Source organism: Prionailurus viverrinus, chromosome C1, assembly GCF_022837055.1.
Source record: "Prionailurus viverrinus isolate Anna chromosome C1, UM_Priviv_1.0, whole genome shotgun sequence".
Lineage (NCBI taxonomy): Eukaryota > Metazoa > Chordata > Mammalia > Carnivora > Felidae > Prionailurus > Prionailurus viverrinus.
Window position 1 is genome coordinate 128,958,273 of NC_062568.1, and position 18,479 is coordinate 128,976,751.

General features: G+C 35.7%; 1 protein-coding gene across 1 annotated transcript in view; it reads right to left on the reverse strand.

Moving 5' to 3' along the window:
* The window catches only part of AGL (amylo-alpha-1, 6-glucosidase, 4-alpha-glucanotransferase), an 85,591-nt gene that overhangs the window by 35,135 nt on the left and 31,977 nt on the right, over positions 1-18,479 (reverse strand). Inside the window, exons 8-21 of the mRNA XM_047869432.1 lie at positions 16,391-16,517; positions 15,943-16,045; positions 15,750-15,847; positions 14,716-14,855; positions 13,473-13,660; positions 11,758-11,881; positions 10,068-10,231; positions 9,380-9,481; positions 9,103-9,258; positions 8,855-9,005; positions 6,312-6,436; positions 6,109-6,221; positions 5,632-5,766; positions 2,472-2,602 (exon numbers count right to left, since the gene is read on the reverse strand). Coding sequence (XP_047725388.1) covers positions 2,472-2,602; positions 5,632-5,766; positions 6,109-6,221; positions 6,312-6,436; positions 8,855-9,005; positions 9,103-9,258; positions 9,380-9,481; positions 10,068-10,231; positions 11,758-11,881; positions 13,473-13,660; positions 14,716-14,855; positions 15,750-15,847; positions 15,943-16,045; positions 16,391-16,517 — 1,857 coding nt within the window. The remainder of the gene's footprint in view (positions 1-2,471; positions 2,603-5,631; positions 5,767-6,108; positions 6,222-6,311; positions 6,437-8,854; positions 9,006-9,102; positions 9,259-9,379; positions 9,482-10,067; positions 10,232-11,757; positions 11,882-13,472; positions 13,661-14,715; positions 14,856-15,749; positions 15,848-15,942; positions 16,046-16,390; positions 16,518-18,479) is intronic.

The following is an 18,479-nucleotide window of genomic DNA, read 5'->3' on the forward strand; positions in this document are numbered from 1 at the left end:
AGAGAGAGAGCGCGCGTGCGTAAGCACGGGGGAGGGGCAGAGAGAGACAGAGACCCAGAATCTGAAGCAGGCTCCAGGCTCTGAGCTGTCAACACAGAACCTGACATTGGGCTTGAACACACAAGCAGTGAGATTATGACCTGAGCTGAAGTCTGATACTCAACCGACAGAGCCACTCAGGCACCCTGAATGTTGCTATCAAGAGCCTGCTAGAAATATTCAGTGGAATGTTGGAAACACTAAACTGTCAGAGAAAAAAGGGATTGATATAAAGAAAAAAATAAATCAGGACAGAGTTAGTAACGAACTAGACTTAACTCTAAGAAAGGAAAGAAAAGAAGTTCATGGAGGGGCGCCTGGGTGACTCAGTCGGTTAAGCATCCAATTTCGGCTCAGGTCATGATCTCGCAGTTCATGAGTTCAAGCCCCACATCTGGCTCTGTGCTGACAGCTCAGAGCCTGATGCCTGCTTCAGATTCTGTCTCCCTCACTCTCTGCCCCTCCCCTGTTCATGCTCTCTCTAAAATAAAAAATTAACATTAAAAAAAAAAAGTTCATGGAAGTCTTTTCTGTCAAGTAGCAGGTGTTCAACAGCTCGGAGTGAAAATGGAATGAATAGCTGTTTATGACTGGTAACATATACATTTCTTTATTTCTCACAGCACAAAACATTATGTGTTGAAAGTGAGACTGTTTTAGAAAAAAGTGTCATAAGTACAAAAATCTGAAATTTACTGACAGCTTCTTATGTGCTTAGTTTTGTAGAAAGTATAAAAGCTAAAAAACAAGAATGCAAAAAAGGCAAACATTCTTTTTTCTCAAGGTACAATCTACTTAGTGGAATTAAAAAAAATTTTTTTTAACGTTTATTTATTTTTGAGACAGAGAGAGAGACAGAGCATGAACGGGGGAGGGGCAGAGAGAGAGAGAGACAGAGTCGGAAGCAGGCTCCAGGCTCTGAGCCATCAGCCCAGAGCCCAACGCGGGGCTCGAACTCACGGACCGCGAGATCATGACCTGAGCTGAAGTCAGACGTTTAACCGACTGAGCCACCCAGGCGCCCCTTAGTGGAATTTTAAAGCTAATAACCACCAAGTACTAACTATGAACCAAGCATTGTCTAAGTGCTTTACATGTATTATCTCATTTAATCCTTGTGGTAGGCACTAGTACTGTTTCCATTTTATAGCTGAGAAAATTGAACCATGGAGAACTTACTCTAAGGTTATACAGCTAGTTAGTATAGAACCAGCAAGTCTGGTTCTAAATCCTTTTTTCCCCCATATTTATTTATTTATTTTCAGAGAGAGCAAGTGGGGGGAGGGGCAGAGAAAGAGGGAGTGAGAGAGAATCCCACGCAGGCTCCATGCTGCCAGCACAGAGCCCAACACAGGCTCCAACTCTGGAAACTGTGAGATCATGAACTGAGCAGAAACCAAGAGTTGGACGCTTAACTAACTGAGCCACTCAGGCATCCCTAGAGCCCATTCTTAACCACAACAATAAAGATTCACAAAACACGTTGTGCTAATTACTAAAATACGCAATATATTCCAAGGGCCAAGTAAGAGGAATAATAAATTAATACAATGGGTATCTAGGGGACAAAGAAATAACTGTGAAAATTAATAGTTAAGGAATGCTTTGTGGAAAATGTAAGAATTGAATTCATCTTTATTATTTTTTTTTTAATTTTTTTTAAACGTTTATTTATTTTTAAGACAGAGAGAGACAGAGCATGAACGGGGGAGGGTCAGAGAGAGGAAGACACAGAATCTGAAACAGGCTCCAGGCTCTGAGCTGTCAGCACAGAGCCCGATGCGGGGCTTGAACTCACGGACCTTGAGATCATGACCTGAGCCGAAGTTGGCCGCTTAACCAACTGAGCCACCCAGGCGCCCCTGAATTCATCTTTAAAGATGGGTTAGATGGACAAAGAAAATAAGGAGTTGCAAAGGAGGCATGATACATGGGATCCTATATGAACCAGGAACACATGTGTGATAAACCAAATTTTGTGGACAAACATCCAAGAAAATATTTCCAACCAGATGGGTTAAACTGATAATTAAATATTTAGCTCCTATGTTCTGTCTTACAACTACTTAATATTTTATTATAAGTTCTCTTTGTCGGATAAGACAAATATGCAATGAAACAAAACTTCCAGTTAGATGAAAAAGAAAGATGAATGTATAATAGTTACAACCTAGTCCCATTTGGGGCCCAAATAAATCTTCTCATTTAGTCTTCAAGAAAGCCGTATGAATTAGACAATATTTTTCACATTTTATAGAGGCAGAAATTGGAGCAGAGAAAAGGGAAGTTACTTGCTGGAGATCCAGCTGGCGGAGCCACAATTTGAACCTAAGCAGTCAAATTCTGAGCCTGGACTCCTATTTCCATAAAGAAGACACCATATGACCCTAAAAAAACCCTCCAAAGATTTAACTATCCTTGCATTTGCTTACCTTGAAGACCTGCATATTTAAGAGATGACCAGTTTGGGATGTCGTAACAGCCTCCACCATCTTCTTGTTCTTCTGCTTCACATCGGTAAAGTACCTGATTCAGCTCAGCCAAAGTTAATTTAGAAGCAATACTAAGAAGTGGAAAATAAAGTGAACTGGTTAAATACAGTAAAATTTCACTTGCTGTCAATAAAACTAAAGAGGAAAATCTGAATCATAACCATAAAGTGTCTTAGCAATATATGTTTTAGGAATTTGGCATTATGATATACATTATAAACAATATTCATTATGAATAGTAGTTTAAAGATAAAACATGCTAAAAATTCAGTTAGAAGTAACACTTCTTCCAAGCAAAAAAAAAAAAAAAAAAATGAATTGTCAAATTTTACTACTTAGAGTATGCTAGAAAATTTTTTGGTTGCTACCACCTTTTTCTCACAAATTTACTTTTTTAATCTTTCTAGTTGGGCTTAGTTGTTTCTTTATATTCTATGTGGGACATCAATAGCTTTTTATGCTAATTATCTTGAAATCAAAATACTTCTCAAAGACTAGTAAAGGGATAATCAAAAGTCACAGTTAACCACCTTAGAAATCAGGTAGCATTTCTCTCCTTTTCCTTTTCTCCTTTCCGCAGGTTGCATTACCCTTTAGTTGGGTTATTCAGGAAACCAGGATTTTCTTAGATAAAGATGCTTCTTGATAGTAGTTGGAAGGAAGTGTCTATCATGGCCTTGGTTTCCCTTTGTCCAGGTAGCAGTGAGACTGTATTACTGACTACACCTGAATACAACCAAAAACTCTACTTTCTTGCAATTCTAGCTGTTTAGTCATTTCATTTTACCTAACTGAACACAAATCCTCCTGAGTTGTATGTGAACACATAATCCTCTTGAATGTACTTCCTTCCTTCTCTTTTAGTTCCGCCTCAGCTTAGAAAATTATTGTTGGCTGTGCTTTATTCCCTGTCTCTGCCTAGACTCTGTCCCCACAGCTGGGACTGACTTCTTCATCTGCAGTCTGTGAATCAAGTTTGACCAAATCAGTCAGCAGTCTCAGTATCAACTCCATTCTAGGGCAATATTTTTCAACACGTAGCCAGTGAACTTGCATATGAATTCCCTGGAGCTTATTAAAATGCATATTTCTTGGCCTTGCCCCAAAATAACCTGAGTAGGTCTGAGGATGAATATTCATTTTATAAGTACTGTGCAGAAACACCAAATTGCTTCATCACAGATTTTTTTTAGAATGCAACTACTTTTCTAACAATAGTCTGAATGGAGCTAATATCCTTAATGATAAAAGCTCTTATAAAAACAAAAAGTTGAACACAACAGAAAAATGGACTGGTACATAAAATGATATTTCATGGACAGCCAGTGAACAACAACAAAAATTTAGCTTGGGGGTGCCTGGCTGGCTCAGTTGGAGGAGCACGCAACTCCTGATCTCAGGGTCATGAGTTCGGGACCCACACTGGGTGTAGAGATTGCTAAAAAGACAAACTTAAAAAAAATTTTAGCTTAACTAATATTTAAAACAAATTAAGATGTGACTTTAAAGTAGTTTATGTTTACAAATTTGATTAGTAATAGCTAACACTCATCGATCACTTACCATCATCTTATAATCACTGTTCTAAGTGTTTTACATAAATAATCATAACTGTTTAAAAGAGGCACTATATTGATATCTATTAGGTTGCTTGCCCAAGGTCTTACTTCTTACAGCTATGAGAGTCTGAAATCAATTCAGGTTGGTTCCATATTCTATGCTCTTAACATTACATTGTAACAATATATACTCAGAATTGGTAACAATGTCAAGTAATGGACACCCTTACATAGAGCTGAAAGAATAAAATCTTTCTGGAGGAGGTTTGGCAGTTTTAAAAGCCTCAGATATGTGGAGATAGCCTTATGAAGAAATTCCGTTTCTGGAAATTTATCCTAGTATTTATGACAGCAAACATATATGGAGCATTTATTATGTGCCATCAAGTGTTAAGTGCTTTCTATGCAGTATCCTATTTAACCCTTACTAAATTTAAGAGGTAGGTGCTATTATCAGCCCAGTTCTTCAGGTGGAAAAACTGAGATGAAGAAAATCTTAATATGTTGTCTAAGATTATTTTAGGAATACTGAAGCTGGAGTGAAAGCCAACTCTAAATTTCAAAACCCAAATTTTTTGGTATTATGTGGTACCACCTAGTAAGGGAATAGATAGTAAGGGAATGACTAAGAATTCAGGCAAAGATGAATGTAAAAAAACCATACATAACAGGGAATTATTGGATGTAGTTTAGATGTCCAAAAACTGGAGGCTGAGTAAATAAATTTGGGGATAGCCAAATAATAGAATAATATGCTCCCCCTTTTTGTGTGTTTCAAATTTTTATTTAAATTCTAGCCAGTAAGGGGCGCCTGGGTTGCTCAGTCTGTTGAGCATCTGACTTTGGCTCAGGTCACACTCCGTGAGTTTGAGCCCTGCATCGGGCTCTGTGCTGACAGCTGGGAGCCTGGAGCCTGCCTGAGATTCTGTGTCTCCCTCTCTCTGAACCTCCTGTTTGAGCTCTTGTCTTTCTCTGTCTCAAAAATAAATAAACACTAAAGAAAAATTAAAAAAAAAATTCTAGCCAGTTAGCAACATAGTGTATGTTAACTCTAGCAGGAGTAGAATTTAGTGATTCATCACTTACATATAATACCCAGTGCTCATCACAACTAATGCCCTCCTTAATACCCATCACCCATTTAGCCCACCCCTCCCCCGCCCACCTCCCCAATACAGTCTCTTTTAAAAAATGATGTGGTAAGGAATATGATGAATGTAACTTAGCCTCAAATAGTTCAGAAAAATTGTGTACATGTGCATGTGTGTGTGTGTGTATAGAGATGTATGTATCTGTTTGCATGTATCTACCTATTGCTACATATAGAGAGTGCGTGAGTGTGAGAGAGTGCACAAGCAAGCACACACACAAATGATAAAGCAATAGGACAAAATGTTAATAACAGATGATGCTGATACTACTGGCCTTTGGACCACCGTGTGAATAGCAAGGATATAGAGGACTCTTATAAAAAACTGCTTCAATCAGACTTGTGGTAACTGATCAGTTATTAAAATGGCAAATCTCCATAAACTACTTACAAAGCGAAAGGAATTTTTAATATAGGATCTGAGTTGTCAACAGCAAGGCTTCCAGATTTAAAGTGAGGACTGAACTGTGTCAGATGATTTCGAAGAATTCCAACAGCGACTTGTGCATGTGGATCAAGACTAACTCTGAAAATGTTAATTAAAAAATAGTTACTTTTTAGGAATGATTTATTCCAAATTAACTCAATATATAATCTATTTTACAAACAAAGGAGCGCCTGGGTGGCTCAGTTGGTTAAGGTCTGACTTTGGCTCAGGTCATGATCTCTTGGTTGACGAGTTTGAGCCCCATGTTGGGATCTGTGCTGACAGCTCTGAGCCTGGAGCCTACTTTGGATTTTGTGTCTCCCTTTCTCTCTCCCCCTCCCCTGCTTGCACTCTGTCTCTCTCTCTCTAAAAAATAGATAGACATTAAAAAAAAAACAAACCCAAAAACAAACAAAGTCAACAGTTTGAATTCCAACATACCTGAATATAATAACACTTCCCGGAGACAAGTTTTCAAATTCTATTTCTTGAATATATTCGTTGGGTCCTTTTGTGGCAACTCCAGCTTGTTTAACAATTTTACTTTCACTAAGCTTGAAAAAAATTGTATAAGACCATTTAACAAATAATTCTAATGTCCTTAAAATGTTAAATACAGCAGTAAGATTAGAGTCCCCAAATACCTGAATATGTTCTCTAATTTCTACTGTGATATTTGGCATTCCATTGATGAAATTCTCATCCTTCCGATAAGGTTTTGCATTTCTCTCAATAGTTCTGGCTTCAAGAACTACTTCTTCAATTTTGCCTAGGAATACATGAAATGTTAATGAAATTTCATATTAAACCACCTGAAATTAGGAGCTGCTAAAGGGTTTTAAAATAACTTAAAGTTGAATATGAAATATCAGTCTGAGGGTAGATGATTGTACCCAAGATGCATTTTTCACACAATGTTTTTGTTTTTAAAACATAAATTAACAAAGATTTATTTGAAAAGAGATCTTATTCAAGTAATAATGGCTTAGCTCTCAGGAACAATATATAACCTTCCTAATTTTGAGCAGAGAGAAAATAAATCACTTAGAAGACTTGTATTAAGAATTGGAAAATTTCAGAAATACAAAAAGTAGGGAAAAATTAAAAAAACCCAGGTCCTACTTCCTAGCTTAAGAAAACATTACAAATGTGTATCTTTCCTTCTCCTTCAGAGGTAACTACTATCTACAGTTTGGCGTTCACTGATCCTGTGCACTTTTACTACATATGTCTGTTTCCTGACACAACAGGTTATTTTCCTATTTCCAAGCTTTATTAAAATGGATTCAGATTATATACATAGTTCTGCAACTTGCTTTCTATTATACAACACTGTATATTTTAGATTTGTTCACACTGCTACATTAGCTGCAGCTCATTTATTTCAAATGCCATATAGCATTCCACTGTATGAATATACCAAATATATTCTCATCCCTGTCTTCTAACGGAATATCTGAGAGTTGTTCAGAGATATACCTAGGACAGAAGTGCTGAGTCAAAGGATACATAAAACTTGAATTTTATTATTTAAATAATTTAAGCTTTAAGCCATTAATCTGACAATAGGTAACAGCACCCTTTGGATCCAGAAATTCTACTTCTCGAAATATATACTAAGAGCTTGTTTAAATTTTTTTTTAATGTTTTATTTATTTTTGAGACAGAGAGAGACAGAGCATGAATGGGGGAGGGTCAGAGAGAGAGGGAGACACAGAATCTGAAGCAGGCTCCAGGCTCTGAGCTGTCAGCACAGAGCCTGACATGGGGCTCGAACCCATGGACCATGAGATCATGACCTGAGCCGAAGTCGGATGCTTAACCGACTGAGCCACCCAGGTGCCCCACTAAGAGCTTGTTTAAAAGAAAAAATTATTCTGAAAAAAATTATTCCTAATGTATATTCAAAACTTAAATAAGACACCGCTAAACATATAAAGAATATTAAAAATAGAATACTAACATAATAAAATATGAAATATTGAACATCATGAAAATCACAATTTCGTGGACCAAATGGGGATGTTTTAGTAATGATTGGTGACCAAAACAAAATTTGAGGTAATACTGTCCACTGATCCCAGCCATGTAAAACTATATATGTACATTAGCAACAATTAGACAAGATTACTGAATATACACTTGTAAACAGTTAAAAATAACTAATGAACATTTAATCCTAAAACTGTTCAAGTTGATAATTTTTAAAAATTGGAGTTATGCATATTTAACAACTAGCAACTGACATAGAATATGATTATTTTTATAAGAATCTTCATCTATTCTTATAATTGACAGACTGGGATAGCTGTTAATGCTCACAGGAGAATGTTTTGCTAGAATATATGATATATAACAGTAAGTGAGGAAATAAAATACACACATCTAGAAAAAAATCTAGCAATAATAAGGATATATCTCAGGGATGCATTTTATAATTGTCAAAGAAGAGATATGGGAAGACTATAATTGCTGTATGTTCACAAAAGAGAGAAATTACTGAGTACTTAGAAAAGGTTTTTCAAGGGAGGTGGAACTTTAGTTCTTGAAAGATGTGAAAAATACACATATATAGATGTTAGTAAGACTACTTGAGGACCAATGAAAATATCTATCTGGTTAAAATAGTGGAGTAACAGAGGGCTAGGAAGGCAGTTGAGGATGGGTTATGAAGAGCCTTAAATATTAAACTATTTTTTACTTTGGTTACTACACACTATAAGTGTGTAGGTATGTACATGCACATACACAAATACATACACACAAATATACATACAGACACATGAATGTACACATATATTTCTTGGGTATAAAAGAAATACATGTAGGTTTTATAAAAATTAGGAAATATGGGAATGTATTAAGATAAAAATAAAGCTATTTCACAACTCAAAAAATGTTAATATTTGAGAATATTTCTGACCAGGTTTTGTTCCATGTAGTAAAAACTTAAGTTCCCCCAAATCAATTCCTTTCTTCCATTCTTTTTTTAAAGTAAGCTCTATACCCAACATGGGGCTTGAACTCACGACCCTGAGCCAGCCAGGTGCCCCAACTTACCCAAAATTTCAAATTCTTTTTCTCAACTACAGCTATACTTGCAATGTGTTATAATATATGCTATATAATTACAATTTAATATAACAAAGTAATATAATCACAATATACCAGGGATATATTGCATTACCAGGGATGCACATTTGAGGTACTTCCTTGCTGTAAAATGAGGTCTTAGGATTCCTGAAAGCAGTTCTAGACACAGACACAACAGACTGATGAATACTGGGCGAATGTCTTGTTACTGCCACTATGTCTTCATCAACCTGATCCACATACACCTGAGAAACAGAAAGAGAAAACACATTAGCACTCAAACTGGAAAGACTTACTCTGAAATTAAACCTTAAGAACCTTAACAAAAATTTAGTTTCTTGCCTGAATGAAACCCTTGGCCCCAAGCTCTTGATGAAGTTTATTGATAGCACATCTCGCTGCAATAATTCCACTTTGGAAATTAACTTCACCTGTATTTGATGGCAATGCTCCAGGATTCCACTTAGTATAAAACCGTTCTTCAGAAACCACTGAAATCTGAGCAAAGTTAAAACTTAGCCATGTATACATTTTAATTATAATGAGAACTTTTGGTAAAAGTGCTCAAGGTTGTTGGCCATTGTGGATTTAAAAAAAAAACAACAACACGCAAACACACCTGATGAGGCACTAATTCATCATAGCCTTTAGTACTTCCACTAGCACAACATGCCATAGAAACAATCGTGGTACTCGGGAGAGCATCATATTCTGACCTATGCTAGAGAACAATAAACAAACAAACAAAAAAACAACCAAGTTTATTTTCTTTTAAATGCAAAGTGAAGTAAAGGATACATAGTTACACACTATAAGACATTCTTTAAAGACATGCTTTAAAACAAATAAAACATTAAAAAAACTATGTACCACAATCACTTATAAATCTAAGACATGATTCTGAAGTATGTAGATATTATTGCCACTAAGTATCAGAGAACTAAGTATCAAAACATTTATTTATTGATTTTTCCTTTTTCAAGTTTTTATTTAAATTCCAGTTAGTTAACAGCCAGTGTGTAACATTAGTTTCAGGTGTAGAACTGAGTGATTCATCACTTACATACAACACCCAGTGCTCATCACAAGTGCCCTCCATAATACCCATCACCCATTTCATTTAGCCCATGCCCCCACCTACCTCCTCTCCAGCAACCCTCAGTTTGTTCTCTATACTTGAGTCTCTTTTATGGTTAGTGTCTCTCTCTCTCTCTCTTTTTTTTCTCCTATGTTGATCCATTACATTTCTTAAATTCTACATGAATTTAGCAAAATAAGTAAACACAAGAAAGAGATTAGATGCTTACCACAATAGGACACTCATTATCATGGGTAATATCCATAAACAGGGCGTGTGCAATAGCCGGCATTAAAGGCCTCAGACAAGGCTGAACAAAGGATCCAACAGGTTCTCCTCCATATCTATAAACTAACCTCCCTTCTTCATGGCTATTATATGCACTCATTGCCTCTGCAAAGCATTACAAAATATTTTAACAATCTTCATTATTGTTCAGAAGAGGTTAGGTTTCTTATCATAACTAACTTTCCAAACAAAGGCCACATAAATATTATAAAAAATAAAACTACTTTAAACATTTAAACAAATGTCTATTACTTTAAGTGACAAAAAAAGTCTTCTCTATAACTTAGCCGAAGAAAAGGCTTATGTAGGTTAAAGGGAACACATGTTGTTTATTAGGATGTTGGTTATATAAAATCTATGGGAAAAAACCTAAGATTATATCATCTATCCAAGTAGGAGATGAAAAACAGATTTGTAGATTTTCAAAAACAAAAAAATACTTTTGTTCACGAGTCAATTCATCCTACTGGTCTTTCAATTTATTTTATTTATTTATTTATTTATTTTTTTAAATGAAATTTATTGACAAATTGGTTTCCATACAACACCCAGTGCTCATCCCAAAAGGTGCCCTCCTCAATACCCATCACCCACCCTCTCCTCCCTCCCACCCCCCATCAACCCTCAGTTTGTTCTCAGTTTTTAACAGTCTCTTATGCTTTGGCTCTCTCCCATTCTAACCTCTTTTTTTTTTTTTTCCCTTCCCCTCCCCCATGGGTTCCTGTTAAGTTTCTCAGGATCCACATAAGAGTGAAACCATATGGTATCTGTCTTTCTCTGTATGGCTTATTTCACTTAGCATCACACTCTCCAGTTCCATCCACGTTGCTACAAAAGGCCATATTTCATTTTTTCTCATTGCCACGTAATATTCCATTGTGTATATAAACCACAATTTCTTTATCCATTCATCAGTTGATGGACATTTAGGCTCTTTCCATAATTTGGCTATTGTTGAGAGTGCTGCTATAAACATTGGGGTACAAGTGGCCCTATGCATCAGTACTCCTGTATCCCTTGGATAAATTCCTAGCAGTGCTATTGCTGGGTCATAGGGTAGGTCTATTTTTAATTTTCTGAGGAACCTCCACACTGCTTTCCAGAGCGGCTGCACCAATTTGCATTCCCACCAACAGTGCAAGAGGGTTCCCGTTTCTCCACATCCTCTCCAGCATCTATAGTCTTGGTCTTTCAATTTAAAAATGAGATATTTTGGGGGCGCCTGGGTGGCTCAGTTGGTTAAGCCTTCGACTTGGGTTCAACTCATGATCTCACAGGTCACCAGTTTGAGCTCCGCGTTAGGCTCTCTGCTGACAGCTCTGAGCCCAGAGCCTGCTTCAGATTCTGTGTCTCCCTCTCTCTCTGCCCCTCCCCTGCTTGCACTCTGTCTCCCTCTCTCAAAATAAATAAATAAACATTGAAAAAAGTTTTTAATGAGATATTTTTCCCCAAAGTGGAAATTTTTCCTAATAAAAACAGACTGAGTTACAGAAAATGTTGTATAGAGTATTTAAAAGAACATTAACTATGTTGGAAGTTACTAAACATTGTATGTAAAGCTATTAAATGCCTTTAATCTACTTGAACAAAAACTAAAGTTTCAGATGGGAAATACACGTCAACAAGCCTACCTCTTATTAGGGAGCTAATGCCCAGTCTAGTAACAAAGACATTGTCCAGGTCTTCGCTTCCCGTGAACAGTTCGGCTACTACATACAAATTGGGTTGCAATTTCCTAGCAGCATCCAACATGTACTGCAAAAAGCACAGTCACACATGTAACACAAAGAGAAAAGCGAGTAGTGGGGAAGGACAGGAGGCAGAACTAGGCATGGAGTTGACATAGGAAAATATCACGGAGCAAGACAAAATGGAAATCCAAGAGGAATTTCCAAATAAATTTAATTGTACACATGTAAGAAAACATAAAACGGACCAATACACAGAGGAAACAAGAGAATTTATAAATAGAAAACAGTTAAAAAGGAAGATTAGATTTTGCAAAGATATAGAAACACAAGGGGGGCAAAAAAAGGAAGAAGAAAAATGTTAGTGTCACATTAAAAAACGTAAACCATACTGCTGTGATTCTGCTAGGCTTTCCCCCTGTTTTATGTGCATTTGTTTTTAATACTCTAACCAGACTATTAATTTTCAGGCAGCTGACTAAGCCATTATTAGGAAATTCCCTGATGGTGAATCATTTAGCTATTGCAAAGATTAGGTCTGACGAACCATACTAAAGCTAGCTTTTCCTACAGATGGTAGTAAAATCTTAATCAGAAATTAAATCAATTCCAATTTTTTTTCATATAACATTTGTAAAAAGGTTAACAAAATAATTGAAATTCTATCAGCTAACAAGTAAAATCCTAGAGGATTTTGTAACTCAAAATTAAGGAAACTGAGTTTTAATTTTCTGTTTTGTCGTAATAACAACCTTAGAAATATGTATATATGGCTGTTGCTAAAAGTACAATAAGAAAAAGACCTCTGCAAGTTTTTGGAGCTAAAAAATGTGCTACCATCTTAACTAATGTTCATTAAAGTCTTCCAAATCAAGTCAATTTTTCATCATAGGACTTGAAGCATATTCATTATAATACGGCTTTAGAATAATAGGTATTTTCCAGATATGCACACATTCCGAAAGAATAATAAGTTGTCACTGGGAAGCTATCAAAGGTCTTATAAACGGGATGAAAATTTTAAGTGTTTTCAAAGCTGTATTACGTAGAAGATAATGCTATAAATTTTGGCACTGTTTCAGTTTCAGTAAAAAAGCCCGAAGAGGGATAAACAACCTTTATGTTTACACTTACACTTTTATAAATAATTAATTACAAATTGATTGAAAGAGGCTAAAACTAGCTTCAATATGCTGTAATGTTAGTGCTTAAATAATAACATAATATGTAACAGGTGACTTCACAGTGTCTATTAATATATTAAAAGCAAACTAAGAATAACAAGGATAAGACAAATTGAAATTTATATACCACTAAAATATTATTTAAAGTTAATAATAAAATAGTAATAATATGTTAACAATATGCATGACAGTATGGTTATGTATATATTATCAGAGACAATATGATCTACTTCCCTAAATTAAAATAAAAATATTAACCTATCAAACATTTTATAGCCCAGTATTCCATAACAACTGCATCAAAAGATTCTGTTACAATTGTGAAATTATGCCAAAGTGCGAAATACTCCCACCAACTCAATGCCAGTGTCTAACTAGCAAAAGGAAACACGTATTTGCATGTTTTATTTAAGGAAAGTGAGGAAAGAACACTACATTTCTTTTTTTTAATGCAGATGAATTGTTTTTCTGTACCTCAGCTACGTGAAGGGGTGTGGAGTGGCAGTTATCAAGACGCACTCCCTGGAAATAAGTCGCAGTTATTTCAGTGTATTTTTTCATGTGTGCCCAGAGAAAAGGACAGTCGTCTGGTTTATTCCCATAGCGTAATTTGACGCTGTCTCCCCAGCAAATAAGTTCTCTCCTTAGATAAACATCTGAACCTGTTAAGAAAGGAGCTTGCTTTCAGTGGGTCAGGGAATAGAATAAAAACAATTACTTCAAGGAAATACTGCTGTTTTTAAATCACACCGACTATTTCTACCACAAACCATATATTGGTTAAAATTATGTCTAAAATGGTATCGGCATCTAAATTTATAAAGTTTTACAAAGTTAACATTATTTTATATCTTACATCTATTTCACCAAAATTCTGTTACAGTCTCTTCTAAAAATGTGTGCTTAATGTCAAAAATTCAAGTTGCTTCTGAAAGGAAAACTGTAGCAGTAGTATCACAGGCCCTTTGAAGATAGAGTTTTACCAAAAACATTTAAACCTGCCTTTCCACCTTGTTACTCATTGTTGGCAATAAGTTACATCACATCCACAGCCTAGGGCAGAAGGCCTTTTCTCACTTAGAATAACTAGAAAGGAGAATGCAGAGATACTTAAACCCAAAGTACATTCTTTTTAAAAAAATGATATTTTTGAATTAAATTTAATGTCATTAAAACAGACTTCTGAAATGTTAAAAAACAAATATATTGATGGGTACCCAGCAAAATTCTTCCTGGCAAAGAAACAGCTGTAGAAAAATAAAATGCTAGGAGAGAGAGGGAACCTGAAAGCTGAATTTAGTGTAACTGCTATTCAAATACCTTAATACCTCTCTGGCTACTGAATGAAATATGTCTTAAGGTAATATAATTGTAATAGCAATAGTGTCAAATGTATTTTAAAAATGCAATAGATTAAATTTTTGACCAAATAAAACCTTGTGCAGAACCATCATATAAAATAGGTAAAAGCCATTCTAGTTGAGCATATGAGGAGAAGGAGGGGAAAGAAGGGGGAAAGGAAAAGATGAATCCCATCTTTTTCACCAATCCCTTCTCTTCTCTCTCAAACTGCATGCACTTCTGGCACCTCTGTGATGAAATACTTTAAGAACCATTAGCCTAGTGGGGAAAAAAAGTCAACGAAATAGTTTATATTTTGAGCTTGCCATAAAGTTTTCTTTCCCTATCCACAGAGAAGTTAACAAAAATGATATACCTGGTTCAGCAAAGTTTCGAAGGGGATCATCTCCCATTACCCACCCATTATGTGCCATCAGAAAACAAGCTTTATTTGGGTGATGAATCATAGATTCTTCTGCGGAGAGGGTCATTTCTTCAAATGGGAAAGTAAAATATCTATCGAGATACAATTAAATATTAAATCCACAGAGAGAAACTCTTTGGAAACAATTTAAATTAGTACTATCAAAATACAGTACTTCCTCCTTAACAAATAAAATAAGATTAGTTCGACACTATAGAAAATAAACTTCATTACAGGTCAAAACTCTTCAGAAGATTTCCTTTTTTTAATAAAAAATTTTCAAAAATGTTTATTTATTTTTGAGAGAGAGATAGAAAGTGAGTGGGGGTGGGGCACAGAGAGAGAGAGAGAGAAGGAGACACAGAATCTGAAACAGGCTCTGGGCTCTGAACTGTCAGCACAGAGCCTGACACGGGGCTTGAATTTGGGAACAGTGAGATCATGACCTAGGCTAAAGTAGAACACTTAACCAACAGAGCCACCCAGGTGCCCCCAGAAGATTTTCTGAGTAAATCTACTAGATTTGAGAAATGCAGTTAGCATTATAGCATTCTCCGGTTAACATCTTAAATAATAACTTAAAAAACCTCATAAAATTACTAAGAAAATCACTGAGGTATTGATGTTACTTTGTAAAAGCTGTTACTACACTTCAGTTGCCTAATCTGTGCTGCACATGACCTACAAGATAAGGAGCTAAATGTTGGTTCAATTTGATTGACATTGAGTTTATTATAGTAAGTACACAGTCCTCCAGAAACATTATTGTAAATGATTATAAATTGGTTCATAGTGATGATAGTTTCTCTAAACATTGGACTAACAAAATTAATTAATATTAAGCCTAGCTACCAAATCAAAACTTCCATTTCAATTAAAAAATGTACTGGAGTTACACATTAAAGGAAGCATTCAGATTAAACTGAGAAGTAAAATACAATTTTCAATTTTTAACTTTTAATGAGAAGAAAACAAAAATGGAATACCTGGTAACTAAAGGATGTTTTCTAGTGACAGGTCCTAGTTTAGGACCATGGCCAGCCAGTCGTTCATAAAACACATTTCCCAAGAGGCAATTAACTGCCTAGAACACATTAAATGAGGTTATGTCAGTAAAACCAACAACAGCACACATTATTAAGACTCAAAGAAAATCAGTAGTTCAAAAGTAGGCGAAACCTGTTCCTGATGATAGTTCACAAGTTGGTGCTTCTCTGAATTTAATTCCTCAATTCTCTTGCGGAACCAGTTACAGCATTCATTAATTGCAGCTGGCCCATTGCTAGAGCAGAGACAGCAATACACACTTAATATTGAATGGTTTTAAAATTCTACATTTAAACATTTTCTTACAAGGGTGAATGAATATATTTAAATATATTCATCAGGATCTTAATTATAGCTGAAGTTTTCCAATTGTAAAAAATTTTATATACACATATAGGAACACGGACCAGCACACAGAAAATAGAGGAAAGCATCAGGCATTTGAAGGAGTAGAATTATGGCAAATTCATTTATTTCATTTTCTATTCAGGATTCTAAGAAATAGCATAATAGTAATACTAGCTGTGAAGGTTTGTAACTAATATCATCCTTTATTTTGTAGGAAAAATACGTAACATACTCATGTGGTATGAAAGTTGCTAGTGCAACGTTCATATCTACAGTACAGCCAAGCCTTCTGTATTCAGGATCTTGAATAATCTTAAGGTGTTTCTTCGGATCAGGTTTGGTTGTTATTTTCCTATTTTCTGAAAGCAAGAGCAAGAAAAGATGGTATCTTAAATGCAAATATCCGCAAGGAGATTGTAATCATTACTGATTCCAAATTTTTAATTTACAATTTTTTCATAGAAAATAAAATGTTTATTTCACAAGCAGCCTTCCTACCCCCATCTTCCTGAACACCACCTAACACACACACATTCACACACACACTCACACACATACTCACACATATATATATATACATATATATATATATATACATATATATATATGTATATATATATATATACATACAGAGAGGGCGGGGCAGGAGGGGGGGAGGGAAGGGAGGGAGGGAGAGACAAGAACATTATAGAAGAAAAACACAGGGATTCCTATCAGTTCAAACACTTCCCCACTTTTCTGCTTCAGTCGGCATTCACTTATTCTACTATACATTTTTTAGGGCATTAAGGATGCTGGTGGCACAAGTTTTCTTTTTAGGTGTTAGCAAATACACTAATATCAGGAGGTCTTTTTCTTCAAAGACTGCTTTCTATTCAAAAGTGTTTCTTTACATTCTCTGAAAGAAGCACACAGGGTTGTTTCTATACTTTTTTCCTTTTCACCAACAAGCATATTCCTTACATAAAAATAAAAAAGTAAAAAGTAAATAAATGCTCTGTGGGAGGAATTTTCATGCCTTTTCTGGAACTTGTTCTTAGTAAATTAGGTGTTGTGCAGGATTGCCCCCACTGGGCTTGATTTTATAATTACTAATTAATATCTGGCTTATTCTAAAGAGATCTTGAAGTGGCTTATAAAAACACAAAATAAGATAAAATATATATAAACTCTTAAAATCTAGTGTCTGAGGTTCATCTGCAAGAGTAACCATATGAGCAATACCTATCAAAATAATACCAGCATTTTTCACAAAGCTAGAACAAACAATCATAAAATGTGTATGGAATCAGAAAAGACCCCAAATAGCCAAAGCAATCTTGAAAAAGGAAACCAACACAGGTGGCATTATAATTCTGGACTTAAAGCTGTATTACAAAGCTGTATCATCAAGTATGGTACTGGCACAAAAACAGACACTCAGATCAATGGAACAGAATAAAGAACCCAGAAATGGACCCACAAATGTATGGCCAACTAATCTTTGACAAAGCAGGGAAGAATATCCATCCGATGGAATAAAGACAGTCTCTTCAGCAAGTGGTGCTGGGAAAACTGGACAGCAACATGCAGATAAATGAACCTGGACCACTTTCTTATACCATACACAAAAATAAACTCAAAATGAATGAAAGACCTAAATGTAAGACAGGAAGCCATCAAAATCCTCGAGGAGAAAGCAGGCAAAAACCTCTTTGACCTTGGCCACTGCAATTTCTTACTCAACATGTCTCCAGAGGCAAGGGAAACAAAAGCAAAAATTAACTACCAGGATCTCCTCAAAATAAAAAGTTTCTGCACAGGGAAGGAAATAATCAGCAAAACTAAAAGGCAACTGATGGAATGGGAGAAGATATTTGCAAATGACATATCAGATAAAGTGTTAGTATCCAAAATCTATAAAGAACTTATCAAACTCAACACCCCAAAAACAAATAATCCAGTGAAGAAATGGGCAAAAGACATGAATAGACACTTCTCCAAAGAAGACATTCAGATGGCCAACCGACACATGAAAAAATGCTCAACATCACTCATCATCAGGGAAATACAAATCAAAACCACCATGAGATACCACCTCGCACCTGGCAGAATGGCTAATATTAACAACTCAGACAACAACAGATGTTGGCAAGGATGCGGAGAAAGAGGATCTCTTTTGCGCTGTTGGTGGAAATGCAAACTGGTGCAGCCACTCTGGAAAACAGTATGGAGGTTCCTCAAAAAACTAAAAATAGAACTACCCTATGACCCAGCAATTGCACTACTAGGTATTTATCCAAGGGATACAGGTATGCTGTTTTGAAGGGGCACATGCACCC